We start from the raw sequence: 24,829 nt of genomic DNA on the forward strand, positions 1-24,829 counted from the left end.
AGCCCCACCCCTATAAACAGCGTTCAGTTGTCTAGGCAACGCGCCTCAGGGTCGCGGCCGAAGTGAAGCGGGACAGCTTACTGAAGGCTCTCAAAGCACCCTAGGCTGAGTGATGTCTGAGGAAGACTCGGACAGCGTGATCACTGACTCCCAGGCGGAGGAGGAAGGCGAGCTGCCAGTCATCCAACTGTGCGGGCTGGTAGAGGAGCTCAGGTACTGGCACCGTGAGGGCGCCATGAGTCTCTGAGGCCTGGGCTGTAGTTTGCAGACTACTCATATCTACGCAGAGCCCCGCGGGCACACATCGCATTACAGTGGAGAAAGAACTTGTGTTTGCCTAGTTAGCTTTGCTGCTTGCCTGCTCCTGAACTGACAAGCCACTGATGGAACCCGGACAGGGTGGAGGGGCAAGGGAGCCGTTGGCCTTGAAAAGATCAGACAGGATTTAGTGAAGCTAGCGCTTTGGCTTGGTGTCTTCCTGGTGCTGGGAAGCCGCCTTCGAAGTCTATATCAGGTAGCCTCCTAAGCCGGTTTCCAAAGTTAGTATTAAGATAAACATTAACATGGCGGCGGAGTGAAAACTAAGCTATTGAAATGATTTGCTTGGGGCCTTGTGGGCTGAATAAGGATTTAGGCGTGGAGATGGACTGAGGAATGATTGGCTCAGGGCTTTGTATTTTCCACAGTCTGTTTTCCATCTTCCACAGTGGGTTATCTGGATATGAGGATTCCATAATGTAGATGAGAGTCAGTGTACAATGTATTGATATTATACAGTATTCTGTTTCCAGCGGCCAGAAGAGGTGTTGGTTCCATACATCTGTAAATAGTTCATACCAGAGTGGAGGGATTATTACTAATTACCATTGTGAGTGTCTGTCATATACCATGATCTTGTATGTGAAACAGCCATCCCCAGAGGTACATGTTTTGTGAAGTTTCCTTGTGAGTGTCTATAACTGCCAGTCTTGTATATCGGCCGGCCATCTTAAGAGAGAAACGCATTCTGAAGTTTTCTTCCTTAAGATCCTGCATCAGAGATTCAGACCCGGGCCCATGGAAGGCTCCACCGAGAATACAATATGTGCTGAAAAGACAAGACGTAATGGCTTTCCTGTTTTCTATTTGGCTTCTGTACTAATCTCATAATTTAGGAATTAGTTTAACAGTATGTGTAGGTCTCAATGTCACCCTCTTTCGTACATATGTATGTGAGTATGTGCATGCAGTGAAAGGGGAAAGTTTTGGAACTGGAGATATAGCTTTAGCCCCTGCCTAGTATTCACAGGGCTATGGGTTCAATCCCAGTACCCACCTCCCCCTCCACAACACACATTAAAGTTGGGCATGGTGGCTCGCACCTTTAGTGCCAGCGCCAGTGAGGTAGGTGGAGTTTTGTGAATTCAAAGTCAGCCTTGGTATACTATGACCAAAGCAACTTAAAGAAGAAAGCATTTAATTTAGGGACTTACTGAGCCAGAGGGTTAGAGTTCATGATGATGATGGTGGGAAGAATGGCAGTAGACAGGCAGACATGGAGCTGAGAGCATTCATCTGACACACAAGTACAAGGCAGAGAGCAAGTGGTGACTATGAATGGCCTAGGCTTTTGAAACCTCAACGCCCACCCCCCAATGACACACCTCTTCCAACAGCGTCACACCTCCCAATCCTTCCCAAACAGTTCCACTAGCTGGAGACTAACCATTCAAATACGTGAGCGTAAGGGGGTCATCTCATTCAAATCATCACACCCTGCCTCTAAACAAACAAACAAACAAACAAACATAAAAGGCAAGATATATATATATATATATATATATATATATATGAGAAGTAGTTACAAAGTCCATAATCTTGGCATATACAAGACAAGCTAGATATGTTATCTCTGCTTGTTTAAAAACCACTGCTCAAATATGTCTTCCGTTTATGATAAACATGCAATGGAATTTCTAGACTGGAGGCTGGTGGTAAAAGAACAGAGAACCACAAGGCAAGGGAAGTATCTAGAGATGGTCGGTGGGTGTGGATAGCCTCAAGAGTGTGGCCATTCAGAAGAACCTTTACAAATGAGTTAGATGACATCTGAAGATGACAGCAACTGTCATCAGTAGAACAGCAGCACTCTGAATCTTGTGGCTTCTTAGACTCAATAGCCAAGAGATCTAAGATACTCTAGCAGAACTACGTGGCCCAAAGCTGACCTCAGGCCACAGAACCCCACGCCACTACCCTTAAAGAAAGGTGATGTTATTATACCTGTTGTATAGGTGAAGGTGAAGAAAGGAAGGTACCAGGAACACCTGTGTCTTACAGGCCATGGGTGGCCAATGATGCACTAAATACTGATTATTTGGGGGGTGCTATTCACAGAAGTCACTTATGTGCCTTGTATCTTGCAGCTATGGAAACTCTGCTCTCAAAACAGAAACAGAGATGTTCGAGAAATATTACTCTAGACTGGAACCCAGGGACCACCGAATGACACGGTTGTCAGATATTAAAATAACAGCAGCAGAATTTTCACAGGTACACGATGAAAGGTGAACAGGACTTCATCCTGTTGGCCTCCATAAATGCATATTGTGTGTGTGTGTGTGTGGCTACCTTAGTCATGTCTTCTTGGGTCAAATGGCCATAGCATTTCCTCTCTTCTATTTTCTGATTATTTCTTCCTTTCTAGTTTCTTTCACGTGAGGAATCCCATTCAGTTAGTAGCAGACTCTTTCTGGATACCTTAATTTATATGGGTGAATTCCTTGCAGGTTAGTAGGGTGGCACACACCTGTGATCCCAGCACTTGGGAGGTCAAGGAAGGAAGGGCACAGAGTTTGAGGTCAGCTACATAATTTGACCATGTCTCAAACAAAAACCCAAAGGCTGAGAATGTAGCTCAGGAGTAGAATCCTTACTTGTTAGACACCAGGCTCTGGGTTCAAACCCTCCCACTGAAAAAAAGAAATTCCCTCAACTGGGGAATCAGTTTACAAACTGGAAACCAGGCATGGCTGAACATGCCTTTAGCCCAGAATTCAGGAAGAGAGGCAAGGAAATTTCTGAGAGTTTTATGTAGCCAGCCTGGTCTACATAGTGAGTTCCAGGCCAGCTGGAGATACACACACACACACACACACACACACACACACACACACAGAGTGAGACCCAGTCTCAGAACAGCAACAGCAAACAAGATCTATCCAGCTACATAAATGAGTGAAGTCCTGTCTGTCAGGCTTACCTCAAAGGGCCAATCCATGTAGGTCTATTCTTTGAGGGGCAAACAAATGTACTCAGAGGTTCACACTTTCCCTGAACCACCCTCTATGGTCCATTAAGTGCCTAGAAAAGTCATGGGTTTTGTCTGTTTTGCTAAACACGGAGGCTGGGACATATTGCTCTTCTGTGTTCGTCTGAAAGCACTGAGCTCTGGGATTTCCATGGCCTATAGTTGGGCTATTTCTAAAATTCCTTCCCAGGGGAGATGTAAATCATAACTATCTTATCCTCCTAAGGTCCCAACACAAACCACAGTATCCCTGCCCAGTCCTCCCAGTCTATATACCCTTGCCCCTTCTAGAGACCTCGTGCAATTAGAGCAGAATTGCCTACAGGTGGCTGGGAGAATTAGTCAACGACCCTCCCTGTTCCTGATGAGGGGATGTCACAGGCCTGATTGTGCTGGACTCTCAAAGGTAGACAGAGCTGTTCTCTTGATGGCAACAGTTCAGTCTAGAGGATCGTGCCTTACAACCCTGCTCCGCAGCATTTCTACCCTCGAGATACATCAGAGATATTCGAACTCATTGCCAAACATAAGCCTTGTGGTATTTAGTGTGTGTGTGTGGGGGGGGGGGGCTTAGAATGACTTGGGAAATGTTATTTCTGGCCTAATGTCCAACATTCTTTTCTCTCCCAGGCTCCACCCAGGAAACCTTCTTGTAGGTTTCAGAGCTCATTTTGGTGACTACCCAAGATTGCTTTAATCACCAAATCTTCCTTTACCCTGACTTGCTTTTACTTGGGTTACAGTTACGATCCAGGCGTAAATCCAAGGCCCGTGGAGGTCTGGACCGTACGCTAGGCCTCACTGTAGAGCAAAAGCTCGAGCTTGTGCAGAAGGAGCTGGAAGACACGAGAGATGAAATACGGCACATGCGGGCTAATGCGGAACGGGACCTGCAGCATCACGAGGTACGCTCTTCCCTCTGAGTCCCACCACTCTGCCTGTGGGTGTCCACATCACTGCCTGTGGGACCTACCTGCAGCATCATGACGTATCCTTTTCCCTCTGGGTCTCACCACTCCGTCTGTGGGGGTCCACGTCACTGCCTGTCCTCGGGAAGAAACCCAGGGAGGGTAAGGCAAACGGAGGAGTTTCCTTTACGAACTTACCAATAGCTGTGTGTGTGTGTGTGTGTGTGTGTGTGTGTGTGTGTACAACAGTCTTTAAATTTGTTTAATATAAAATATGAAAAATGTTTGAACTGTCATCACGACCCCTATGTGCTCAACACCCAGGTATGACCTCATTGCTATAAAACCACTCTGCTTCCCCTTTCCTCACTGGGATGTTAGGCAGTGAACTCTAGATATATATTGTCTAAGTATTTTATCATCTGTCTCTGAGATATGATAAGATATGATACCCAACAGGTGAGGTGGAAGTCACAGGAGGACATAGGAACTAGCTCGGCAAATTCTTTTTTTTTTTGTTTTTGTTTTTGTTTTTGTTTTGTTAGTTTGTTTGTTTGTTTTTCTGAGACAGGGTTTCTCTGTGTAGCCCTGGCTGTCCTGGAACTCACTCTGTAGACCAGGCTAGCCTCGAACTCAGAAATCTGCCTGCCTCTGCCTCCCGAGTGCTGGGATTAAAGGCGTGCGCCACCACGCCTGGCTATCAGCAAATTCTTATGTTGAGGAGTCTGCTTTGGGAATCAGGGCAAGTAGGGTAATGGGACCTTGGGTCCTGAGAACTAGAGAGAAGGTTTTTTCTTCTCTCTCTCTCTCTCTCTCTCTCTCTCTCTCTCTCTCTCTCATTCAGGCCTTAGAAAGCTGGATCCCATTGAGAATAATTTAGCAGAAAACCAAGCTAAAAGCAGTGTGTAAGGGGCCTGGTATGGGAAGACTGGAGCCTGAGTCTGAGATCCAGTGAAGACACTATTTCTTGCTGATAAATCAGGATTAAAACCGATTTACCGTGTGACCCAGACGCCTTCTAACTTTATTCTGTAAAGGAGTGTGCGTGCAAGTGTGTGTGTGTTTCAATGTCCAGTGCAGTCCATATTTGTCATAGAATATTTTATTTATTTTTAAAGATTTATTTATTCTTATTTTATAAGCATGAATGTATTTGCCTGCATGTATGTCTGTGTATCACATTCACGTCTGGTGCCCATGGAGGCCAGAAGATAGCGTCAGGTCCCCTAGGACTGGAGTTATAGAGAGTTATGAGACAACACGTGGATGCTGGGAACATTAGGGGGTTCCCTGCAGGAGCTGCCAGTGCTCCTGCCTACCACACCATCTCTCCAGTCCCATTATAGAACATTTTAGAAATGTGGATAAGCCAAAGGAGTATTTGAAAGCACAGTGCTGCCACCTTAGCAGAAGTAATTACTCTTCACACTTGGATCTGTCTCCCTCTAGAGTTCAGATAACTCTCTGTACACAGAAGGCTTTTCTTGCAAGAGCTATCAGATTCTCTCATGAAGTATACCTGTGGCATAATGTCTGTGTCAATATACGGCTCTCCCTTGTATCGCTCCAAGTTATCCCGTGGAGTCCCAGAACCTTGGATAGCGACAAACCCTATGCTATATTTTCCTCCACAGACATGCGATAAACTTAAACACTGGGCATAGCACATGATTTAAAATAACCAATACAGAACAGCACAGTTTTAACAACGAATGTTAGTAAAATACCAACACTTCTTTTGCATTTGGGGGCCTTTATTAAATAAAATAAGGGTTACTTGACTCCCACACTGAAATCTGCCCTCTCCCCACAGTCAATGGATAACCCGAGTCACTGCTAATCCACTAACGGGAGGGTGGCATATATAACAGGATTCGCTGGTTAAAAGATGTCGTGTGTCCGGGATGGGGCAGGACGGAAATCTGATCATGATGTTTAGAATGATGCACAAATTAAAACCCGAATTACTGATTTCTTGCATTTTCTGCTTATTTACCTTCAAACGGCCACTATGCAGACACTGAAAGCGCAGATAAAGAAGGACCTCTGTGCATGCGTATATGTATATGTTCATTTGCAGTGTCTGTTCTCCAAGTTACACAGCGTACAAGAGTGCTTGATCACTCCACCCCCTAACGCCTCATCTCTCTAGATTGAAGTGGGACTCTTGCCTTGCTTTGTATTAGCTGGGGAATAGTGGCAGAGATAACTGGTCTTGGTTTTGTTGGTTGCCAGCTTCTGTGGATGCTCTAACTTCCAAGGCATGCTTTTTTGTTTGTTTTCTCACTCTGTAGATCAGGCTGGCCTCGAACTCAGAGATCTGTTTGCCTCTGCCTCCATAGTTCTGGGTTTCAAATCCTGTGTCCAGTATGTATGTTTTTTAAAATAATGGTTGTCATTGATCAAGTTCGTACCCAGAGATATCTTTCTAAGCCCAAGAAGAAGCACCTACATTGAGGCAGAAGTCAGTAGGGACGTGGGCGTCCTTAGAGGAGGCGCTGTTGCAGCATTTTGGAAACTCTTCTCTCTTGTGCCGACGCAGGCTATCATCGAGGAAGCCGACATTCGGTGGAATGAAGTTCAGAAAGCAGTGCACGAATTTGAAAAAGATATTCTGAAAACCATATCCAAGAAGAAAGGGAGCATTTTGGCCACTCAGAAAGTGATGAAATACATCGAGGACATGAACCGCCGCAGGGTGAGTTGCCCGTGCTTAAAGAATCGCGTAAGCCCTCAGGAGACAGTCAGAGGCGGGCAGATCTCTCTGAGTTCCAGGACAGCCTGATCTACTTATTGATAATTTGTTGATACTTATTTACAGGCTAGGGCTATGTAAAGAGACCCTGACTCAAAGGGGAAAAAAAAAAAGAATGAGTTTTTAGGACAAGAATGGAGAAATGGCCCATGTGCCGCAGGCTCCCTTCACTTGCTCCGCCGCTGTTGTTACAGGGCATCATCACCCATCAAGACAGCAATGCCTGTGGGTCAGTAAAGGGCCCAGAGATTAACCACTCTGCAGATGCTCTCAGGGAACAACATCCACTTTACTGCACGCGAGCAACCCCTTCCATAGTGGTCGCCTGTCCACTGTGATTGCTTAGCCCGTTTGCCTTGGATTGGATACCTTGCACCTACCACCAGCATCTCTATGCAGAAGAAGCACATTAAAGCAGACTTGGAGAGTGCAGACGTGTCCACAGGCCACTACGGGCTACGCACTGCTACTTCAGCTACCTCCGCATTCAGTGTTCTGGCTTCCGGGGCCTGGTGTACCATGCTCCTTATTTGGAAGTGCAGTGTGCTACGTAAGCTGGCTGCCAGGGCATGCCTGCTTTTTCTCCTACACTCCACCCTAATGGTTCTCACATATGTAAATTATTATTATTGTTAAATCTCCAAATGTGTGTGTTTAATTTTTTTTTTAAATTGTATGTGTATGGCTTTTTGTTGTTATTCTTGTTTGTTTTGGGGTTTGCCTATGAATATGTTTGTGCTCCACATGCATGCATGGTGCCTGTATAGGCAAAAAGAGAATGTCAGATCTCCTGAAAATGGACTTATGATTGGTTGAAAGCGTCCACGTGGGTGCTGGGAATCAAACCCGAGGCCTCTAGAGAAGCAACCAGTTCTCTTAAGTGCTGGGCCATCTCTCCAACCCCCAGAGTGTGTCTTAAGTACATTGTTTATTAAAGCAAAAACAACAAAAACCAAACAAAATGAAATGAAACAAAGTAAGACCCCAGAAAACTAGGCAGGCTGATTATTGGTAGTACCAGCTTGGTTTCCTCTTGTTTGGGATTTGATTCAAGATCTGTGTGCTTCCTTGGGGAAAGGTGTGAACTAGTGGGATCTCTGCAGGCCAAGACAGGCCGCTCTCTTTTCCTCTCCTTCCTGTAAGGAGTTGGACCCAGACTGGCATGGGAGAGGAAGGGGAGTTGGGCGAGGAGAGAGCATGCTTTCAGTTGCAGAGATTTTGTAGCATATGATGCATGCTAACCCGTTGAGCAGGCCTCTTAATCCTAACACACTATGAACAATAAAACATTTACAGCCAGCCTGCCATCCAAACAGAAGGCCAAAGAGTCCCAAGACTGTGTTGTCAGTAAAGGGCCCTGCAGTAGCACCACGCCCAATGCCGAAAGCAGAAGCGCTGTAGCCCTGGCACAGAGCCCACCCAGTTTCCTCTGCGCCTTGGCTTCCAGTGAAATACCATCCCAATACCAGTTTGGGCAGAATTAAGATGGCTGGAAAGGAATGACTAAATGTCACTGATCAAGTTCTGGTTTGTAGTTTCTGATTTATTATTCAGAGCAACAGGGGAATAGATAAGTAATTGACTAAAATGTCCTCGTATTTTTTCCTTAGGATAATATAAAGGATAAATTGTGTTTGAAAAATGTTTCTCTCAAAGTTCAAAGGAAAAAGATGCTTTCACAATTGAGACAGGTATGTGGTTCTTTTCTTTTCTTTCCTTTTCTTTCTTTCTTTCTTCTTCTTTTTTTTTTAAAGGTTAACTAAGTGTCTTAGTTAGGGTTTTGTTGCTGTGAAGAGAGACCATGACCACAGCAACTCTTACCAAGGAAGACATTTAATTGGGGCTGGCTTACAGTTTCAGAGGTTCAGTCCATTATTATCACGGTGGGAAGCATGGCACCATGTAGGCAGATGTAGTGCTGGAGAAGGAACTGAGAGTTCTATTTCTGGATTCGAAGGCAGGAGAGAGAGGGAGAGAGAGAGAGAGAGAGAGAGAGAGAGAGAGAGAGAGAGAGAGAGAGACTGTCCCATTGGGTGTGGCTTGAGCAATCTGAATCCTCAAAGCCTGCCTCCACAGTGACACACTTTCTCCAACAAGGCCACACCCCCTTAGTGCCAGTTTCTATGGGCCGAGAATGCAAACACAGGCATTTATGAGGACTGTTCCTATTCAAACCACCACGCTAAGCAGTATACCTTCCCATCTTCTCACCTCCCCCTGACAATTATTCCTGTCCTAGACACTGGGCTCTTTGAACAGGCTATTTTACACGGTAGAAGAACTTGGCAGTTGTTATTAATTCATGGATCTTGAGCTGGGGAGCTGTTCTAGTTTCATCTCTGCTGAGATAAAGTACTGTGAGAAAAAGCAAACTAAGGCAGAGAGGATAGTTTTTCCTCTCATAGTTCCAGGTTATGGTCCATCATCAAGAGGGAGTCAAGGTGGCAGAGACTGCAAGCAGCTAGTCACATCACATCCACATTTCTGCACCCTTAATATACAGCTCAGGGCCCCTGGCCTAGGGGATGATGCTACCCACAGTGGGCTGGGTCTTCCCACGTCAACTAGTCCCCCACAGGCCAGACCAGTGTAGACAAACCCTTGTTGAGAACACTCTTCCTAGGTGATTCGAGGTTGTGCCATTTGGACAATTAAAGCTAACCCACACAGGAGATGGTCTTGGATGATTACCCTGCTGCACCCAGTATCACTTCCTTCCTTATGAGAGAAAGGAAAGGGGGTGATAGGAAATTTAATAAGCAGAGGCCAAAGTGATGATAATTGCGATATAGGAAGGGGTCACAAGCCAAGGAATACAGGCAGCTTCCAGAAGCTGGGAAGAACAAGGCAATGCTCGTCCTAAAGTCTCCAGAGGGATACAGTAGGGATAACATCATGATTTTAGAATCAAACCCGTTCAGACCTTTGGCCTCCACACTGGGAAAGTAGTACACGTACAGGTGGTTAAGCCACTGGGCTTATAGTAATTTGTTGCAGCAACCAGACCAGAAGAAACCTTCTGGGTAGGCAAAGTTGAGGCTTTGTGTAAACACAATTGGCTTGAATTTGAGATTCTTAGGACACATGTATGGCTTTTTGAGCGATGTGGCTGAGTGGCATCAGTGCAGTGGGCAGTGATAAGCATTTCAACAGCTGACTTCAAGGGCTCCCAATTAAAGTCCGGAGGGCTGATACGGTGGCCCAAGGACCCTGAAACCTGGTCTACTGCCCATCACTTCCTTGCCCAACGTTTTTTTAAATCACTGTATCAATGTGGGCCGGGATGACATGTGCATCAGAGGTAGCCATGAACCCATGGGACTAGAAGGAATGTTCACGCCAGGCAGCTATTGCTTGGTTGACTTAAGATCCAAGAAGACCTTGAAAAGCTGGAGCAGCCCTAATGTGACTAAGGAGAAATGCAAGACTCCCAAAATACCTGCACAGGCACAGGCTTAGCGGAAGAGTCTATGACAGTCAGTTCAGTGGGAGTCGAGGCTGTCCTAGAAACACAAGCCAGACCAAGGAGGGACTGGCTTTGCTCTGCCCTTCCCCAGGTAGCCCCACTAGTGTGAACTCCACACTTGAAAGTAGCAGACAGTATGGTGTGTGCCAGAGGAGGTTGAATGGTTATTTGTGCCTAGGGCTACTGTGGAAAGAAAGGGGCGACTCTAGAAAAAGGAGAAGGGCTGCCCAGGGCTTCATGTTTAGGCATCATGACAAGGAGTTTGAAGTGAGGAGTATGTGGATAGCCTTTAACCTATATGCCATTGCTGGACAGAGATGACAGGGATGTGAGCCCTATCCCTAAGCCTATAGGATAATGGGGTATAGTATCCTGAGAGGAGGGTAGGCTCAACTCTGTATAAAGGTAACAGAGATACGAGGGCCTAGAGCTACGCTGTCAGAGCTTAGTGGTTACCCTGGTTGCAGGAAACAGACTATGCAGTGTTGCTAGATGAATGGAATCTGGATTTAAGGAAATTGTGACGTTTGGAGAAAGCAGCAAGCCCAGGGCTTTACGAATCTCAGTAGACTTATCGAGGTAGGAACAACAGAAGCCCCAAAGCTGGCTACGGCTCCCACAAACAAGAGGGCATGAGCCTGGTCAGGATCCAGGCACAGTTTAGAGAGGGACCCCCTTTTACTAACAAAGCTACAAAAATGTAGAGTCAAACCAGGCAGTGGTGGCACTCGCCTTTAATCCCAGCACTTGGGAGGCAGAGGCAGGCAGATTTCTGAGTTAGAGGCCAGCCTGGTCTACAGAGTGAGTTCCAGGACAGCCAGGGCTACACAGAGAAACCCTATCTCAAAAAGCCAAACAAACAAACAAACAAAAAACAAAAAAAAAAGTAGACTCAAAGAAGGGGAAATTTTGGGCAGCCCTTTGTGGGGTTTCCAGGTTTAAAGTTGGATTTATTTGTTTGCTTTTGAGACAAAGTCTTGCCACATGGCCCACTCTGGTTTCAATCCCAAAGTCGTCTTGCCTCAGCCTTCCAAGAGCTGGGATAACAGGGTTGTTCCACCAAACGCGTTCAAATGGCCCGTTTTTAGACTGCCTTTGTAGCTTTGTTGGAGTTCCATTTTCCCCGTGGGCAGTCTCCCTTGGCCTGGCTCTAGAGCTTCTGCGTGCTCTCCTTTCTTCCCTTTTGCACTTTACCGTTGAGTCGCCATCTTTGACTCTTCTGTGGTACCTCGGATGTGTTCCTTGAGACCCAGAGGCATTGTGTTCATTGATGTAGCCAGCCCTAGTGCATACCGCCATGCTGGTGCCCAGGATGGCGTCACAGGACTGTGGCGGATCTCTGAGATCTCGCCAGGCGGGAGCTTAAGCTTACGGTGGCCCCCTGACCTTGCCTCCGTTTGTCTTTCTGAACCACAGAAGGAGGAGGTAGGCGAGGCCCTGCACGACGTGGACTTTCAGCAGCTGAAAATCGAGAACGCTCAGTTTTTGGAGACGATTGAAGCAAGGAACAAAGAACTGATCCAGCTGAAGCTGGCCTCTGGGAACACGCTGCAGGTTCTCAACACCTACAAAGTAAGCTCCGCCCCCGAGCCGGGCGGAAGCCAGCCACCCGCCCAACCTGGGGAGGACCCTGTGAATGCGAGCAGCTCAGCCAGGTTGTAGGCATCTCCTGCTGCCCCCCCCTTGACTTGGCAAAGCCTGCTCTCCTAACCTCCCCCCAACCCCCTAATGCTCCCACAACCCTAACGGTAAGGGAGGCACACCTGGGAGCTTCCCCCATTTGAACACATGTGTCTGTACTGTATTCCCACCCTGACTTATCGGGGGTGAGGGACACAGATCTGGCTTGTTTTGAATTCCCTGGGTGACTTTTATGCACAGTGTTTGAAAGTGAACCACATTAGGGCCCCATTTAATTGAGGTATGTGTTCAGCACGCCGCTTAAAACCCTGCAAAGGAAAACGGTCTCGGCTGTAAATCAGAGCTAAATTATGTATCACCCGAGTGCAAGCCTTTGGGGAGAGAGAGAGGCGCTATTAATAATTAAGCAGGGACCATGGACATGAATAGGGCCTGTCCTCAGCAGACCAAGCCATCTGGTCACCCTGTGAGTGATGAAGTACCGCAGTGGCCAGCAAGATGAGTGAGCTTGTCTCACCCCAGAAGCCTGCGGCCCAAGAATGGCATTCACTGAGGAGCACGGGCATGTAATTGAACGACGGAGAACACTGTCAAACCAACACAGAAAGACTGACCTGTCTTCTCCAAAGTCCACACACACACACACACACACACACACACACACACACGATGTGATAGATCAATATCATCTTATTATATATGTGTGTATATATATATATATAATGTATATATATATATATATATTTATACACCCTATCCTATTATTTTTAGTGTGCACATGTGTGCTTGTGGGTGAGCACACCATGGCATACGTGTAGAGATCAGAGGACAACTTAAGAGTCGGCTCTCTTCTACCATGTGGGCCACAGGGATTAAACCCAGGCTGTCCGGCATGGCAGCAGACAGGTCTACCCACCTCACCACCTCACCAGCTCTGTTCAAAAGTATCACACCTGGTTATAATGTTCTTACTTTCATCAGTAAAACACTTGTAGGAACCGAGGGCTTTCCCCTCATTAGCATATGTAACTACACACTGTGAAAAATTTTGCCTCCGGCCCTGCAATGCTGAAAGTTTACTCTCTGGTTCTCCAGAGTGACTTTGCTGGCTCTTGACCTTGTGCCTAGGGTGACAATGATGGCTGTAGCTTGGGTAGCTTTCATGTGGCCTTCGTTTGGCCCACAGACATATGATGAACAAAGTGGATTTGTAGCAGGTGTCTATAATCCCTGCACTTGGGGGATGGGGTAGGGACAGCTTGGGCACACACACACACACACACACACACACACACACACACAAAAGCAAAACAAAGTGAATTTGACTCTGACTCTGAGACAAGACTTGCATTTTCTCAACATTTTCCTTTATAAACAAACAAACAAACAACAACAAAACAACCTAAAGCAAAGTTGCATAGATTTTTGTCCAGTCATAAATTAGAGCCAGCAGGGACCTGCCAGCGCAGCATGCATACCAGTTGACCTCCTTCATCCTGCACAGCACAGAGCTATGGAGGCAGCATCTTGAAGCTCACATGTGATAAACACGCAGGCCATCCAAGTTCAGATAATCCCATCTGGACAGCTGCTTCAGGATGAGACAGGACTTCCAGGTCCCTGATGCCCAGAGAGCTGGGTAGGCCTTTGCTTTGCTCTCACTGGGCCTTGACCTTATCCCATAGAGACAGCCCAGCAGCTCCGGGCCTGCCCGGACTTGTGGAGTTGGGGCGGCAGAGCTCTGGTTTCCATGGGGAAGCTGCTAGGTGGTTGCAGAGCCCGTCCTCAGTAGGATGGGTCTGAGATCACAGTGTAGACTGCTGGAGAAAAGGGAGCAGCAGCCCCGGCTGGCCAGTCAGAACGCTGCCCACAGGCCTACTTCCTGTGAAGGAGAACAAAGATGGAGCTGAAGGAGCTGCTCTGTGGGAGTCTGAGGGTGGGCCCGAGTAGGCTCTCTTGCTTCTTCCTGTCGGCTTCTCTCATGGCCTAGTTGTCAGCTCCTGTGAGAGAAATGGAGGCAGAACAGGAGTGACTTGGGAACGTCCGACTTCACCTGGGATTGGATGGTTGCTCTGTTAGGGGGAGTGGCTGTGCTTCATCGGGTAGAGGGACTTCAGCTGCCAGAGGCAAGGGCCTTGTCTCACTCCTGGACCGAGTTTCCTGTGGTCTGTGCAGTGTGCCCAGCAATAGAAAACAGGCAGGGCCTCCCCAGAGGAGGTGCTCCGCAAATAGCCTCTAACCGCCAGCAGTTTGGCTGTGTATTTGGTGGTCACGGGAAGGTGAGGAGGAGCCATTTGCCACACATACCAAGCACCCAAGTAAGAGACCTTGTTGAAACCATTCAGATCAACTCTCCTCTATTGGCAAAGTCCAGTGCCCATGCATGCTGGGCACAGGGCTAAATGTTCAGGGCAGAACTCTGAGACCATACAGGCAGACACGCTCGCATTTCTTCTGTGACTCTCCTAGGTAGGTCCGAGTGTGAGTGATTCTGGGGTTTTTCTCTGACTCCATACCCTGAGGCCTGCCTGGTGAGTCCAGCGGGGCATACGCTTGTGATTACAGCCACCAGGAATCACCCTCGACTGCCCTAAGTGACCTGGTGCCTCGAGAAGGAGAGCATTCTAAGAGGTCCCCAGCCGCACTCACAGGTGCACACCCCGTGTAATGCCAATCTGGACAGGGAATGTGATGACTCTGGGCAGGGGGTCATTTCTGTGATGTAACTAGGTGACAAAGTTGGCCTTGAGATAAGGAAGTGTCCAGAAGGCCCCATTCATCCCACAAGCTCATCAAAAGATTTATTTATTTATTTATTTATTTATTTATTGCAAAAAACCAAGTCATAGATATGAAGTTTAAGTGAAATTTGGGGGCCAGAAGTCCTCCATCACTGCTTTGAAGAAAGAGGGGGCTACATGGAAGAGGTCCTAGGTGATCTCTAGGAGTTGAATGAACTGCGGACAGTCAGGAAGAAACCCTTCAGCGCTATGACTTCAAGAAAATGCGTTCTGCCAACAGCCATTGTGCTTATGAGAGGCCCCTCAAGACCCAGACACGAGCCCTGGTCCTGGCCAGTTCCTAGGTTTCAGCCTGGTGGGCTCATGGGCAGAGAATTCAGCTGTGGTGTGTCCTGCGTTGTGTCCAGACTTCTGCCCTGATAAACGGAGACGAGGAGTGGCCTTCGCTTTAAGCACAGGATCTGAGGTGCTTTTGTTCCCTGGGAGGAAGAGCCGGGTCCGTCTTTTCTGTAGTGACCTCAAGTGGCTGGCCTTGAGTGCCTTTGCATCTCTTGGCCCAACAGAGCACTGTCCGTTCTGCCCTGCCTCTCACAACTGGGCAAATGTCTTCCCTGGCTCCTCTTCCCTCCTACCTGAATAGTCAGCCCTGCCAAAACAATGCCCTCACCCCTGCACCACACGCTGACTCTCCGCGGAAGGGAAGGAGAGCTGGAGAAGGGGTAGAAGCTGAGAAAGGGGTTGGGGAGCAGAGAAGGATAGAAAGAAGAGAGAAGAGAGAAAGCAGGAAAGAGGCTGGCCAGGGACATGTGGGAAGAGAGAGGGGGGGGGGGAGGACAGAGGGGGAGGGAGGGAAGGAGGGAAGGAGGGAGGGAGGGAGGGAGGGAAGGAGGGAAGGAGGGAGGGAGGGAGGGAGGGAGGGAGGGAGGGAGGAAGGAGGGAAGGAGGGAAGGAGGGAGGGAGGGAGGGAAGGAGGGAAGAAAGGGAGGGAAGGGAGGGAGGGAGGGGAGGGAAGGAGGGAGGGAGGGAGGGAGGGAGGGAGGGGAGGGAGGGAGGGAGGAAGGAAGGAAGGAAGGAAGGAAGGAAGGAAGGAAGGAAGGAAGGAAGAGGTCTTATAAGCCTGGCTCCTGGATTGAACCTGGCTGGCAGAGCCACGAGCTGTTGCTAGGTAACTGTTGGGCAGAGCCTAGAGGAATTGCTAACAAGGAGAGTCTGAAAGGACCAGGACTGAATGGTTCCTAAGAGCCTAAGGATCCCAGGCAGATGGCTCCAGTCAGGCTCCTCTGCATTCTCTAAATTTTGAGCGTCTGTGGCAATGCCCCTGCACCTTCCTCCTCCCATTGTGCTTTGTGATCTCCTCTTCCAGCTTGGTGCCCTCTCATCTTTTACAGAGTGAAGTGTGGTTTTTATCTTTCACTTCTGTTCTCAGTCTTGTTGCCGAACATACCCCAGCCCCGACACACACCAGCTTCAGCCTACTGTGTGCCCATGAGAATCTCCACCTTCCTTGGCATTGATTGGCTGTGAGTGAGCTTCCTGGAGCTGAATGCTTCACTAACCAGTGCCTGGTGTGTGTGTGTGTGTGTGTGTGTGTGTGTGTGTGCATGCGCGCTCGTGCGAGTGTCCAGTCCTCAGTCAGGCAGAATACATTCTAGCATTTCTGGAGACGTCCCTGCAGGAGAGGTGCCAGGGAGACAGTTCCAGAGGAGGCCCATCTAAGCAGCAGGGGCCTAGGGACACTGCAGTGCAAACAATGCAGCGGGCACCCACGAGGCAGCTCCTGCGGGATTCCCTGACGCCAGCCAGCCCTGCTCCTTTAGGCAGAGACAGTGTAGTGGAGCTCAGAGGGTGAGGAGTCACACTGCACTCATTCAAATCCCGGCTCCCCTACTTTTATGTGGGGAGAAGGGTCGGATCCTTCCGTGGGGGAGCTCCCCTCTTTTCTCTCTCTGCATCTTCCTGAGATAGGCATCACAACTATTGAGGGACCTGTACCTGCCAGGCACAGTGTTCTATTCTCTACCAGGATGTCTCCTCACAACCTGGCAATATCATATCAGAGCATACCAGTGTAAGAGAAGTTTGGCTACCTAAACATTCCTCTTAAAAAGCAGAGGGGGGCAAGATCTGAGTCCTGTTGCTGGACCACTCTGCATCTCCAGCACCGGCCAAGACCCCAAGGTCCTCTCCTTCCCTCCAGCCGGGTTCTCAGATACCTTTGGCAGTCCCAGGCTGATATGAATGAATCTGTAGGAACGGCTGGCCTTGCTTTTGCTCCCAGCTCCCCTCCCCACCGTTCTGAAAGCTCCCCTTAGCATGTGTCATGCCGGTGTGTTTCAGAACAAGCTTCATCGGGCAATGGAGATCTACGTCAATCTGGACAAGGAGATCTTGCTGAGAAACGAGCTACTTGGGAAAATTGAAAAAGAAACCATACAAGCAGAGGAGGTAAGAGGACACGGTGTGCCAGCCTCCTTCTGTCCACAAGGGTTACTGTCCACCAAGACTCCAGGTCCTCGGTAATTAATCTAGAGAAAGAGCCCAGGCCACAAAAATCAAAATAGCTTTGACACACAAAAGCAGATGCTAGGCACACAGCTCAGTGATACCATATTTACTGCTGGGTGATGGTCTAGAGTTTGCTCACAAAGAAAACAGAGTCCACAGGAAGTGCCAGAGAGTGGAACGTCCAGAGTTCTGAAGTTCTGTGCGTATACCCTTTTAAAAACACAGAAGGTATATGGTAATGTAACTGATATGAGACATCACACACATATATGTGTTGCATTAAGGGTAGAGATGAGAGGGTAAAGAGAGTGAGGGATGAATGGAGGGAGGGGGAGGGTGCTCTGTGAAGCGTAACTGTCCTTTGTATGCTCAGTGAGTAGACTGTAGCAGAGATTGAAGGACTGTGACCTCTGGCCAGCCAGAGCTCACTCCAAGGCCAACAACAGTCAGAGTATGGATGGGTGGGTGGAACCAGAAGAGGGCATCGCCTTTGCAAGCTTTGAGCACGTGTAGCTGAGTATCTGTGATGGTAGTATACTAGGATGTTATCCAAAGGGGACCCTTGGGGAAGGGTAGAGGAGAGAGTCCGTTGGCCTTCTGGGCAGAAGACCTGGCCTCAGTTCAGGACAGGACTGTTTTCACACCCGTGCTGGTGACTGGATGAGACCACCTATGACACTGCTTTGTCCGCTTCGAAGTCACAAGTACAGTTATTAGCGTCCTGGTTTTGAGTGGATCCCAGGAGTATGTGTGACCCAAACCTGCTCACAGTGACCACCCCACGGCAGGATGACATCAGATTGTGGTGTATGGAGAAGCAGCTCCCACAGAAAGCCCAGCCTTAGGACAGAGCCACAGGCGGCAAAGCTGAAGTTGCAGCCTGGGCTTGTGTTTTCCCTGGCATTAGATCATCACTAAAACTTAAAATCCACCTTTCGAAGTCCTGGCTTTCGTTATTTAGTACCTTCTAAGTTTTCTTCCTAGCTTCATTTTTTTCAGTGCTGGGGATTGAACCCAGGGCTTTTACATGTTATAAAGGCTGATACTTAGCCTAGACTCCTAGGGTCCTTTCTATTTCTGTCATAAAACACCATGACCAAGGCAACTTATAAAGACAAATCATTTACTTTGGGGGTTACAGTTTCAGAGTTGGAGTCTATGATGCTGGGGCAAAGGCCCAGTGGCAGGAACTGCTGAGGGCTTGCATATCGATCCATAGATTGGAAGCAGAGTGTTAATAGCGTTTCATATGTGTTGCAGTTTTCCTCTTAACCCAGCTAGCTCCCGAATAGTTGAGACAGGACTATTTCTAGCTATTATTAGTGCTGGTATGATCATTCTTTTTCTTTCTTTTTTTTTTTTTTGACAGTTTTTGTGTAACGTGCTTTCTTTCCTCTTGTGTATGCACATAAAGTAGCATTGTAAGATACACATGGCAGTTCTATGTGGAAGGAATATGTGGAGAAACTGACAAATTGTCTTTGAGGTGTGCCTACAACGTTTTACATTGCCACCAGTAATATGTGAGGCGCCAATTTCTGTGCATTATTTTAAATCTTTTATCTCAGTGTTTTAGTCCTCCCCCTCTGTGTGTGTGTGCATGCCGGTGCCTCAGGAAGTCAGAGACAGTGGATACCCCTGGAGTTATAATATATATATATATATTATATATTATATATATACACACACACACACACATATATATGTATATCCATAACGGGTAGTTTTGTGCCATCCATTGTGGGTGCTGGGGTTCATATATAGTCCTCTGCTAGAGCAGCATGCTCTATTAACCACCAAGCCATCTCTCTAGCCTCACTTTAAAATATAATTTTATTAGTTCTTTGAGAATTTCATACTCCTCCTAACTCCTTACACATCTACTGCCCATTGCCCCACTCCCTCCAGCTTTGCATCCTTTCTCTTTGCCTTTAATAGCACTGAGTTCAATTTGTGCTGGCCGATAAACTCTCAGGTGTGGGGCAATCCACTTATGGTGCCCCTAACAGGAGCCAGACCTACACCGTTTCTCACCACCCAAGAAGCCATCAGCTATTAACAGCTCCTCACTTACGGTTGGAGGTTCATGAGCCCCCGCCTCCAGACTAGAATCATGACTGGCTGATTTTCTGCAGGTCTTGTGCCGGTAACCACAGGCCCTGTGAATTCATGAACACTGTAGTCCTAGCATGCCCTGCACGCATTGTTTTGCCTGAGTTTCATAGCCTCTGGCTCTTATGATCTTTCTGCCCACCTCCTCCATGACTGTCCCCAAGCCTTGGGAGCAGGGGTGACATAGATGCTCCTTCTGTGGGTAAGCATTCCACCAACATTGGTTTTCTGTACTTTTTATCTGGGTTTCCTAAGCAGGTTCCAAGGATCCAACCCGGGTCATCAGAGTTGCATGGAAAACCCTTTGGTCCACTGAGCCATCTTTACCGACCCCTTCAATACATCCTTACCAATACATCACTATCTATTTTAATGGCTGTCCAGGTCGGTGTGAAGTCGTGTGTCTTGTTATGGTTTTTATTTGGCATTCCCTGATGGTTAATGACAAGGTGCACCTTTTCCTGCCTGGGCCATTTGCCTGATGTTTAAGAGAAATGTTCAGTCATGTCCTCTGCCTCGTTTTTTTTTTTATTGAGTTTTCTTTAAAAACTGAGTTGTATGAGTTCTTTGCATATCCTGGATTTAGTCTCTTATCACATATGTCAGCTTCACTTACTCTGTGGTATTTTTTCGTTTTCTTCTTATTTTATATGCATTAGTGTTTTGCCTGCACATATGTCTGTGCACCGGTGTGCCTGCCTAGTGTCCAAAGAAACCAGAAGAGGGAATGGGGTCTCTTGGAATTGGAGGTACAAATGGTTGTGAGCCACCATGTAGGTGCTAGGGATTGAACCTAGGTCCTGTGGAAGACCAGCTAAGCACCTATTGCTCTTGACCACTGAGATCTCTCTCTAGCCTTCTTTCTTCTTTTTTAAAGATTTACTTTATATATGTGAGTACACTGTGGCTGTCTTCAGACACATCAGAAGAGGGCATCGGATCCCATTACAGATGGTTGTGAGCCACCATGTGGTGTCTGGGAATTGAACTCAGGACCTCCAGAAGAGCAGCCTGTGCTCTTAGCCGCTGAGCCATCTCTCCAGCCCCATCTTTCATCTTCTTAATAGGATTGTTTATATCTCAGGATCTTAAAATTTTGGTGGAGTTCAATTCCTGTTTTTCTCTCACACTGTGTTGTGAGTTGAGGGTGCTGAGAAGGTCTTGCTTAGCCAGGCATTGTGAAGATGTTGCTGTCTCTTCTCAAATGGCAGAACCCTAATTCTTACATCTACATTTTGAGATAATTTTCTTAAAAGTGTGAGGAAACGATTCAAGAGCTGGTAGAACCTATGGCATTTACCGTATTTTGCCATTTGTGATTTTCTTGTTACTTCCTGTGGACTTGAGTTACCACCTGAAGTTACTTCTCTCTCAAATGATGCTTCGTTTCCACCTATGTTCTTGCCTGTCGCTGGTCAGATACATAACCTTTTCCTCTTTATAGGGCATAGGCCCAAACACAATTGTATATGTACTTGCTATCTGCTTGCACTTTAATCAGTTAAGAGATCTGTGACCGGTACTGTTAAAGGCTTACATAGTTATTTATCCTGATGACAACTCCCAACCTCTCTGCTGGAACGTGTTTTCGGCCTGCGTAATTTCCTTTGGTACTCATAAGAAATGTGTGCTAGGTTTCTCTGGGTTTTCCTTGATGAGGGAATCTTTCCATTACTCCCTCATTTGAATAGCTCTGTGCTTGATGTGGTGGCTCACGCCTTTAATCCCCACACTCAGGAGGCAGAGGCAGGTAGATCTGTACAAGTCAGAGGCCAGCCTGGTCTACATAGTGAGTTCTAGGACATTCAGGGCTACATAGAGAGGGCCTGTCTCCAAACCAAACCAAACCAAACCTCCACAAAATGAAATAGACCTTATTGTATAAATTTTATATTTACTACAAAATAGTAATGATATTTAGAGAAGTTTTTTATTTGGCATATTTGTTTTCTATTTTAACAATTAACCTCTGCATGATATCTGTTACATCTAATGGACACTCTTCGTTCATTGACTAAAGCCCATGCTTATATAGAGGCTTCCTTTGTTTTTGTCTGATGTCCCATCTGGGATCTCCTTACACTCGGTGTCCTGTCACCACTCTAGACTTCTCTTGGCCTTCCCTGGCACTAGAAGATGCTGTGTGCTCATCTCGTATGAGTCTCGTTCCATCGAAAGATCAGCACTCTTTCAAAGGAGTCCTGACCCATTTTAATTGACAGTAGCATTAGAAATAAGCACCCGGTGCTTTACCTACTGTGCAAACATGGGGACTTGAGTTTGTATCGATAGCACCCTTATAGCCTGGCACAGCCATCTGTAACCTCAGTGATGGTGGAGGCAGAGGTGGGGGTGGGGTGGGACAAGGTCACCCCTAGAGATCACGGACTGGCCAACCTAACCAGACCAGTGAAGCTCCAGGCTCACAGAGAGATCCTGCCTCAAAAAGTATGATGGGAAATCATCAAGAAAGCCATCCAATATTGATCTGACTCCATATGCACCTGCATGGTTATATGGACACACCCACCCCAAACATACACAGAACACACACACACACACACACAAAGAGAGAGAGAGAGAGAGAGAGAGAGAGAGAGAGAGAGAGAGAGAGAGAGAGAGATCACTCAGTGTCTGACAGTTTTTCTTCCTTCCTTAGCCTATGCTGTTCCCACTGTCTGTGGTCTCTGTTGTTTCCGATAAGCCGTCCACTGTTGGCTCTCACCAAGCTTATGCACAAGACTGATGGTTGTTGTTTTTCTTGCCATCTCAAGCTCCTCCCTTTGCCCTATCATTCAATGGTGTGAGTGTGCTGTACTTGGGATGGGCTTCTTTGCATTTGTCCTCTTTGGAGCTTTTTTTCCCTTTTCTTCTTTTTAAAAGGAAACCCACCTGGGGTGTGATTTTTTTTAAAATTTATTTTATTTATTTTAGTACACAGTTGCTGTCTTCAGGCACACCAGGAAAGGGCATCAGATCCCATTACAGGTGGTTGTGAGCCACCATGTGGTTACTGGGAATTGAACTCAGGACCTCTGGAAGAGCAGTCAGTGCTCTTAAACCTCTGAGCCATCTCTCCAGCCCTCTTTGGAGCTATCTGGGTGTTGAACTTAGTGTTTTTGAAATAAAAATTGGGGGGTTCTTGTCCATGGAAGCCTTGAGTAGTTTTTCTGTTCCATTTCTTTATTCCCTTCCGTTACTACTATGTGTACCCCACTCAGGCTGACTACATCTCTCCGAAACTGCTAGTTCTCTGCGTCTTCACTTCCTCTCTTCAGATTGCATAGACCCTACCTGTGTAGCTTCAAGTTCAGAGATGGATTTTTCTAATAGCTTAAATCTGCCATTGAGTCCCCACAATATGTACCCAACGCCATTGAACTATGTGCTTAAATGCTTAAAATAGCAAATAAATTTTGTAATATATATATTTTACAATACAAGAAGACAGGCAAGTAAATCGAGACTGATGGAGCCAAAGCATATATAAATGCACAGTCTCACACACAAAAACAGCCTGCAAAGGGGTGAGGAGCCTAGCCACTCTAGGGTTTCTGAGCCGGATGAAAACATCACCATCTACCAAAAAACCCCAGAGCCTTCAGAGGGCCCCACCCTTTGCGGCTGTCGCCTTCCATCTTGAAACTGTACTGAGACGTGGGGACGGAGGAGCTGCTCCCAGAATTTCATGGGCTAATGGATCCTTCCCAACAGGACAGGGCCAAAGCCCATATCTTGAACGATAAGTTACGGAAGCAGCTGGCTGAGTTCCGGGCCCCACAGGTAATGATGTACGTCAAGGAGAAGATCCTGAATGGGGAGCTAGAGAAGACCATCAAGATGTGGGAGCGGAAGGTGGAGATCGCAGAGGTGAGCCTGCTGTCCCCAGGCGGGATTGAGCCCGACTTAGCCCTGATCATGGGATCACCAAGTATCTCAGGCCACCAACACTTTTCTTCAGAGTCTTGTTCTTCAGGGCTGAACTTAAGAGGGACGTTGGACATGTGGTATCTGTGCAAAATCTCTGCAGCTGTTTCAGCTGCTCAGCCAAAATGAACAGTGGATTATCTTTCTAAGCTCCACTTTTAATGATTAGGGACAATGTACTCTAGGGTCAGGAAGAGACACTTATGACACAGGGGTGTTTAGTTGCTTGTTTCCATAATGAATTTTAGAGTCTTCTAAATTCCTCCATGTCATGGGATTTATAAACTGCTGCTTCTTCCACGGAGAAGACAGTCTTTAAGAAAAGGAGACGCTGTATGTAAGGAGTTACTCAGTCCCTAGCACTGAGAGGCAGAGGTGGGTAGGTAGATCTGTGTTTGAGCCCAGCCTTGTCTCTTTATAGAGTTCTAGGCTGTGTAAGACTACATAGTGAGACCCCCATCTCAAGAAAGAAAGAAGGGGGCTGAGGGTGGAAAGAAGGAGGAAAGGAGAGAGGGAGAAGAAAAAGGGAGTTGTTTTCAATGGTTCTCAGAACCCAACTCCGTGCACTTACACAGTTACTGTAGGCCTCTGTGTTTACAGCTAAGGCTGCAGCCTTTGAGACGGGCTCTATGCACTTAGACCCCATGGTGGCCTGCCCACTTAGGGTGTCAGTAGTCTAGCTTAAAAATCACACGGGCTGCTGGGGAAACTGGCATCTTGATCCTAGTTCTATTTCCCTTATATGGTAGCTTGGTGACAGAGAGAACATTAGGGGCATAACTTGGGGGTACATCATAGCTGGAACTGAACAGAAAACCCAACATTTCCCTTGGGGAAAACAAACAAACAAACAAACAAACAAACAAACACTCTTTAAGACAGTCTTTCAGGTTTTTGTTGTTGCTGTTTTGTTTTGCTTTGCTTTGCTTTGCTTTTTCCGAGACAAGGTCCCACACATCTTGGTCTATCCTTCATCGTAATTCAGCTTAGTATGTAGCTGAGGATAACCTTGACCTTCTGACCCCCCTCTCCCCACCTCCTATAGTAATCACCACGCCAATGTTGATAGGGAGCCGTGGGTTAGACCCAGGGCTTGGAGCGTGCGAGGCACACACTTTACCAGTTGAGCTACATCATCCCAACTCTAGAAAGATCTTTTGGGTATCCATCGCCCTAAGGTGATGTCTACCAGCAGGGTGCCCCACAAGAGCCCAGCCCCCAACAGGGCCACCTGCATAGTCAGCAGCTCACAGATGGCGGTGGCTTTCAGCTCGGGCACATGCTATCATTCCCAAGTAACCCGCCCCCCCTTTCCCCCACTTTTGTTTTATAGATGTCTCTAAAAGGGTACCGGAAGGCCTGGAATAAGATGAAGACTTCGGATGAGCAGTTGCAGATAATCCGGCCCCCTGGGAAATAGTCAGGAGCAGCCGGCAGCTTATAGACCAAGAAGTGACCCATTAAAGTTCTCTATTATTTTCCGTT

General features: G+C 47.3%; 1 protein-coding gene across 2 annotated transcripts; it reads left to right on the plus strand.

Annotated features, from left to right (window-relative positions):
• Ccdc113 (coiled-coil domain containing 113) lies at nt 1–24,829 on the plus strand. 2 transcript variants are annotated; one of them, NM_172914.2, is made up of 9 exons: nt 41–213; nt 2,406–2,532; nt 4,033–4,194; nt 6,740–6,895; nt 8,563–8,643; nt 11,835–11,990; nt 17,138–17,245; nt 23,132–23,287; nt 24,678–24,829. In NM_172914.2, the coding sequence occupies exons 1-9, from the start codon at nt 113–115 to the stop codon at nt 24,762–24,764; spliced, it is 1,134 nt and encodes a 377-aa protein (NP_766502.1). In that variant the 5' UTR covers nt 41–112; the 3' UTR covers nt 24,765–24,829. The 2 variants fall into 2 exon arrangements, with proteins under 2 accessions (XP_006531063.1, NP_766502.1); XM_006531000.2 differs by lacking the exons at nt 8,563–8,643; nt 11,835–11,990; nt 17,138–17,245; nt 23,132–23,287; nt 24,678–24,829 and adding an exon at nt 7,147–7,544 and having other exon boundaries at nt 1–213.

Source organism: Mus musculus, chromosome 8, assembly GCF_000001635.26.
Source record: "Mus musculus strain C57BL/6J chromosome 8, GRCm38.p6 C57BL/6J".
Classification (NCBI taxonomy): Eukaryota; Metazoa; Chordata; class Mammalia; order Rodentia; family Muridae; genus Mus; species Mus musculus.

Coding starts and splice junctions, on each gene's coding strand:
- Ccdc113 (NM_172914.2), top strand. CDS start 113: ATGTCTGAGGAAGACTCGGACAGCGTGATCACTGACTCCCAGGCGGAG. Junction 2,533..4,032: donor CAGCAGCAGAATTTTCACAG/GTACACGATGAA, acceptor CTTGGGTTACAG/TTACGATCCAGGCGTAAATC. Junction 4,195..6,739: donor GGGACCTGCAGCATCACGAG/GTACGCTCTTCC, acceptor GTGCCGACGCAG/GCTATCATCGAGGAAGCCGA.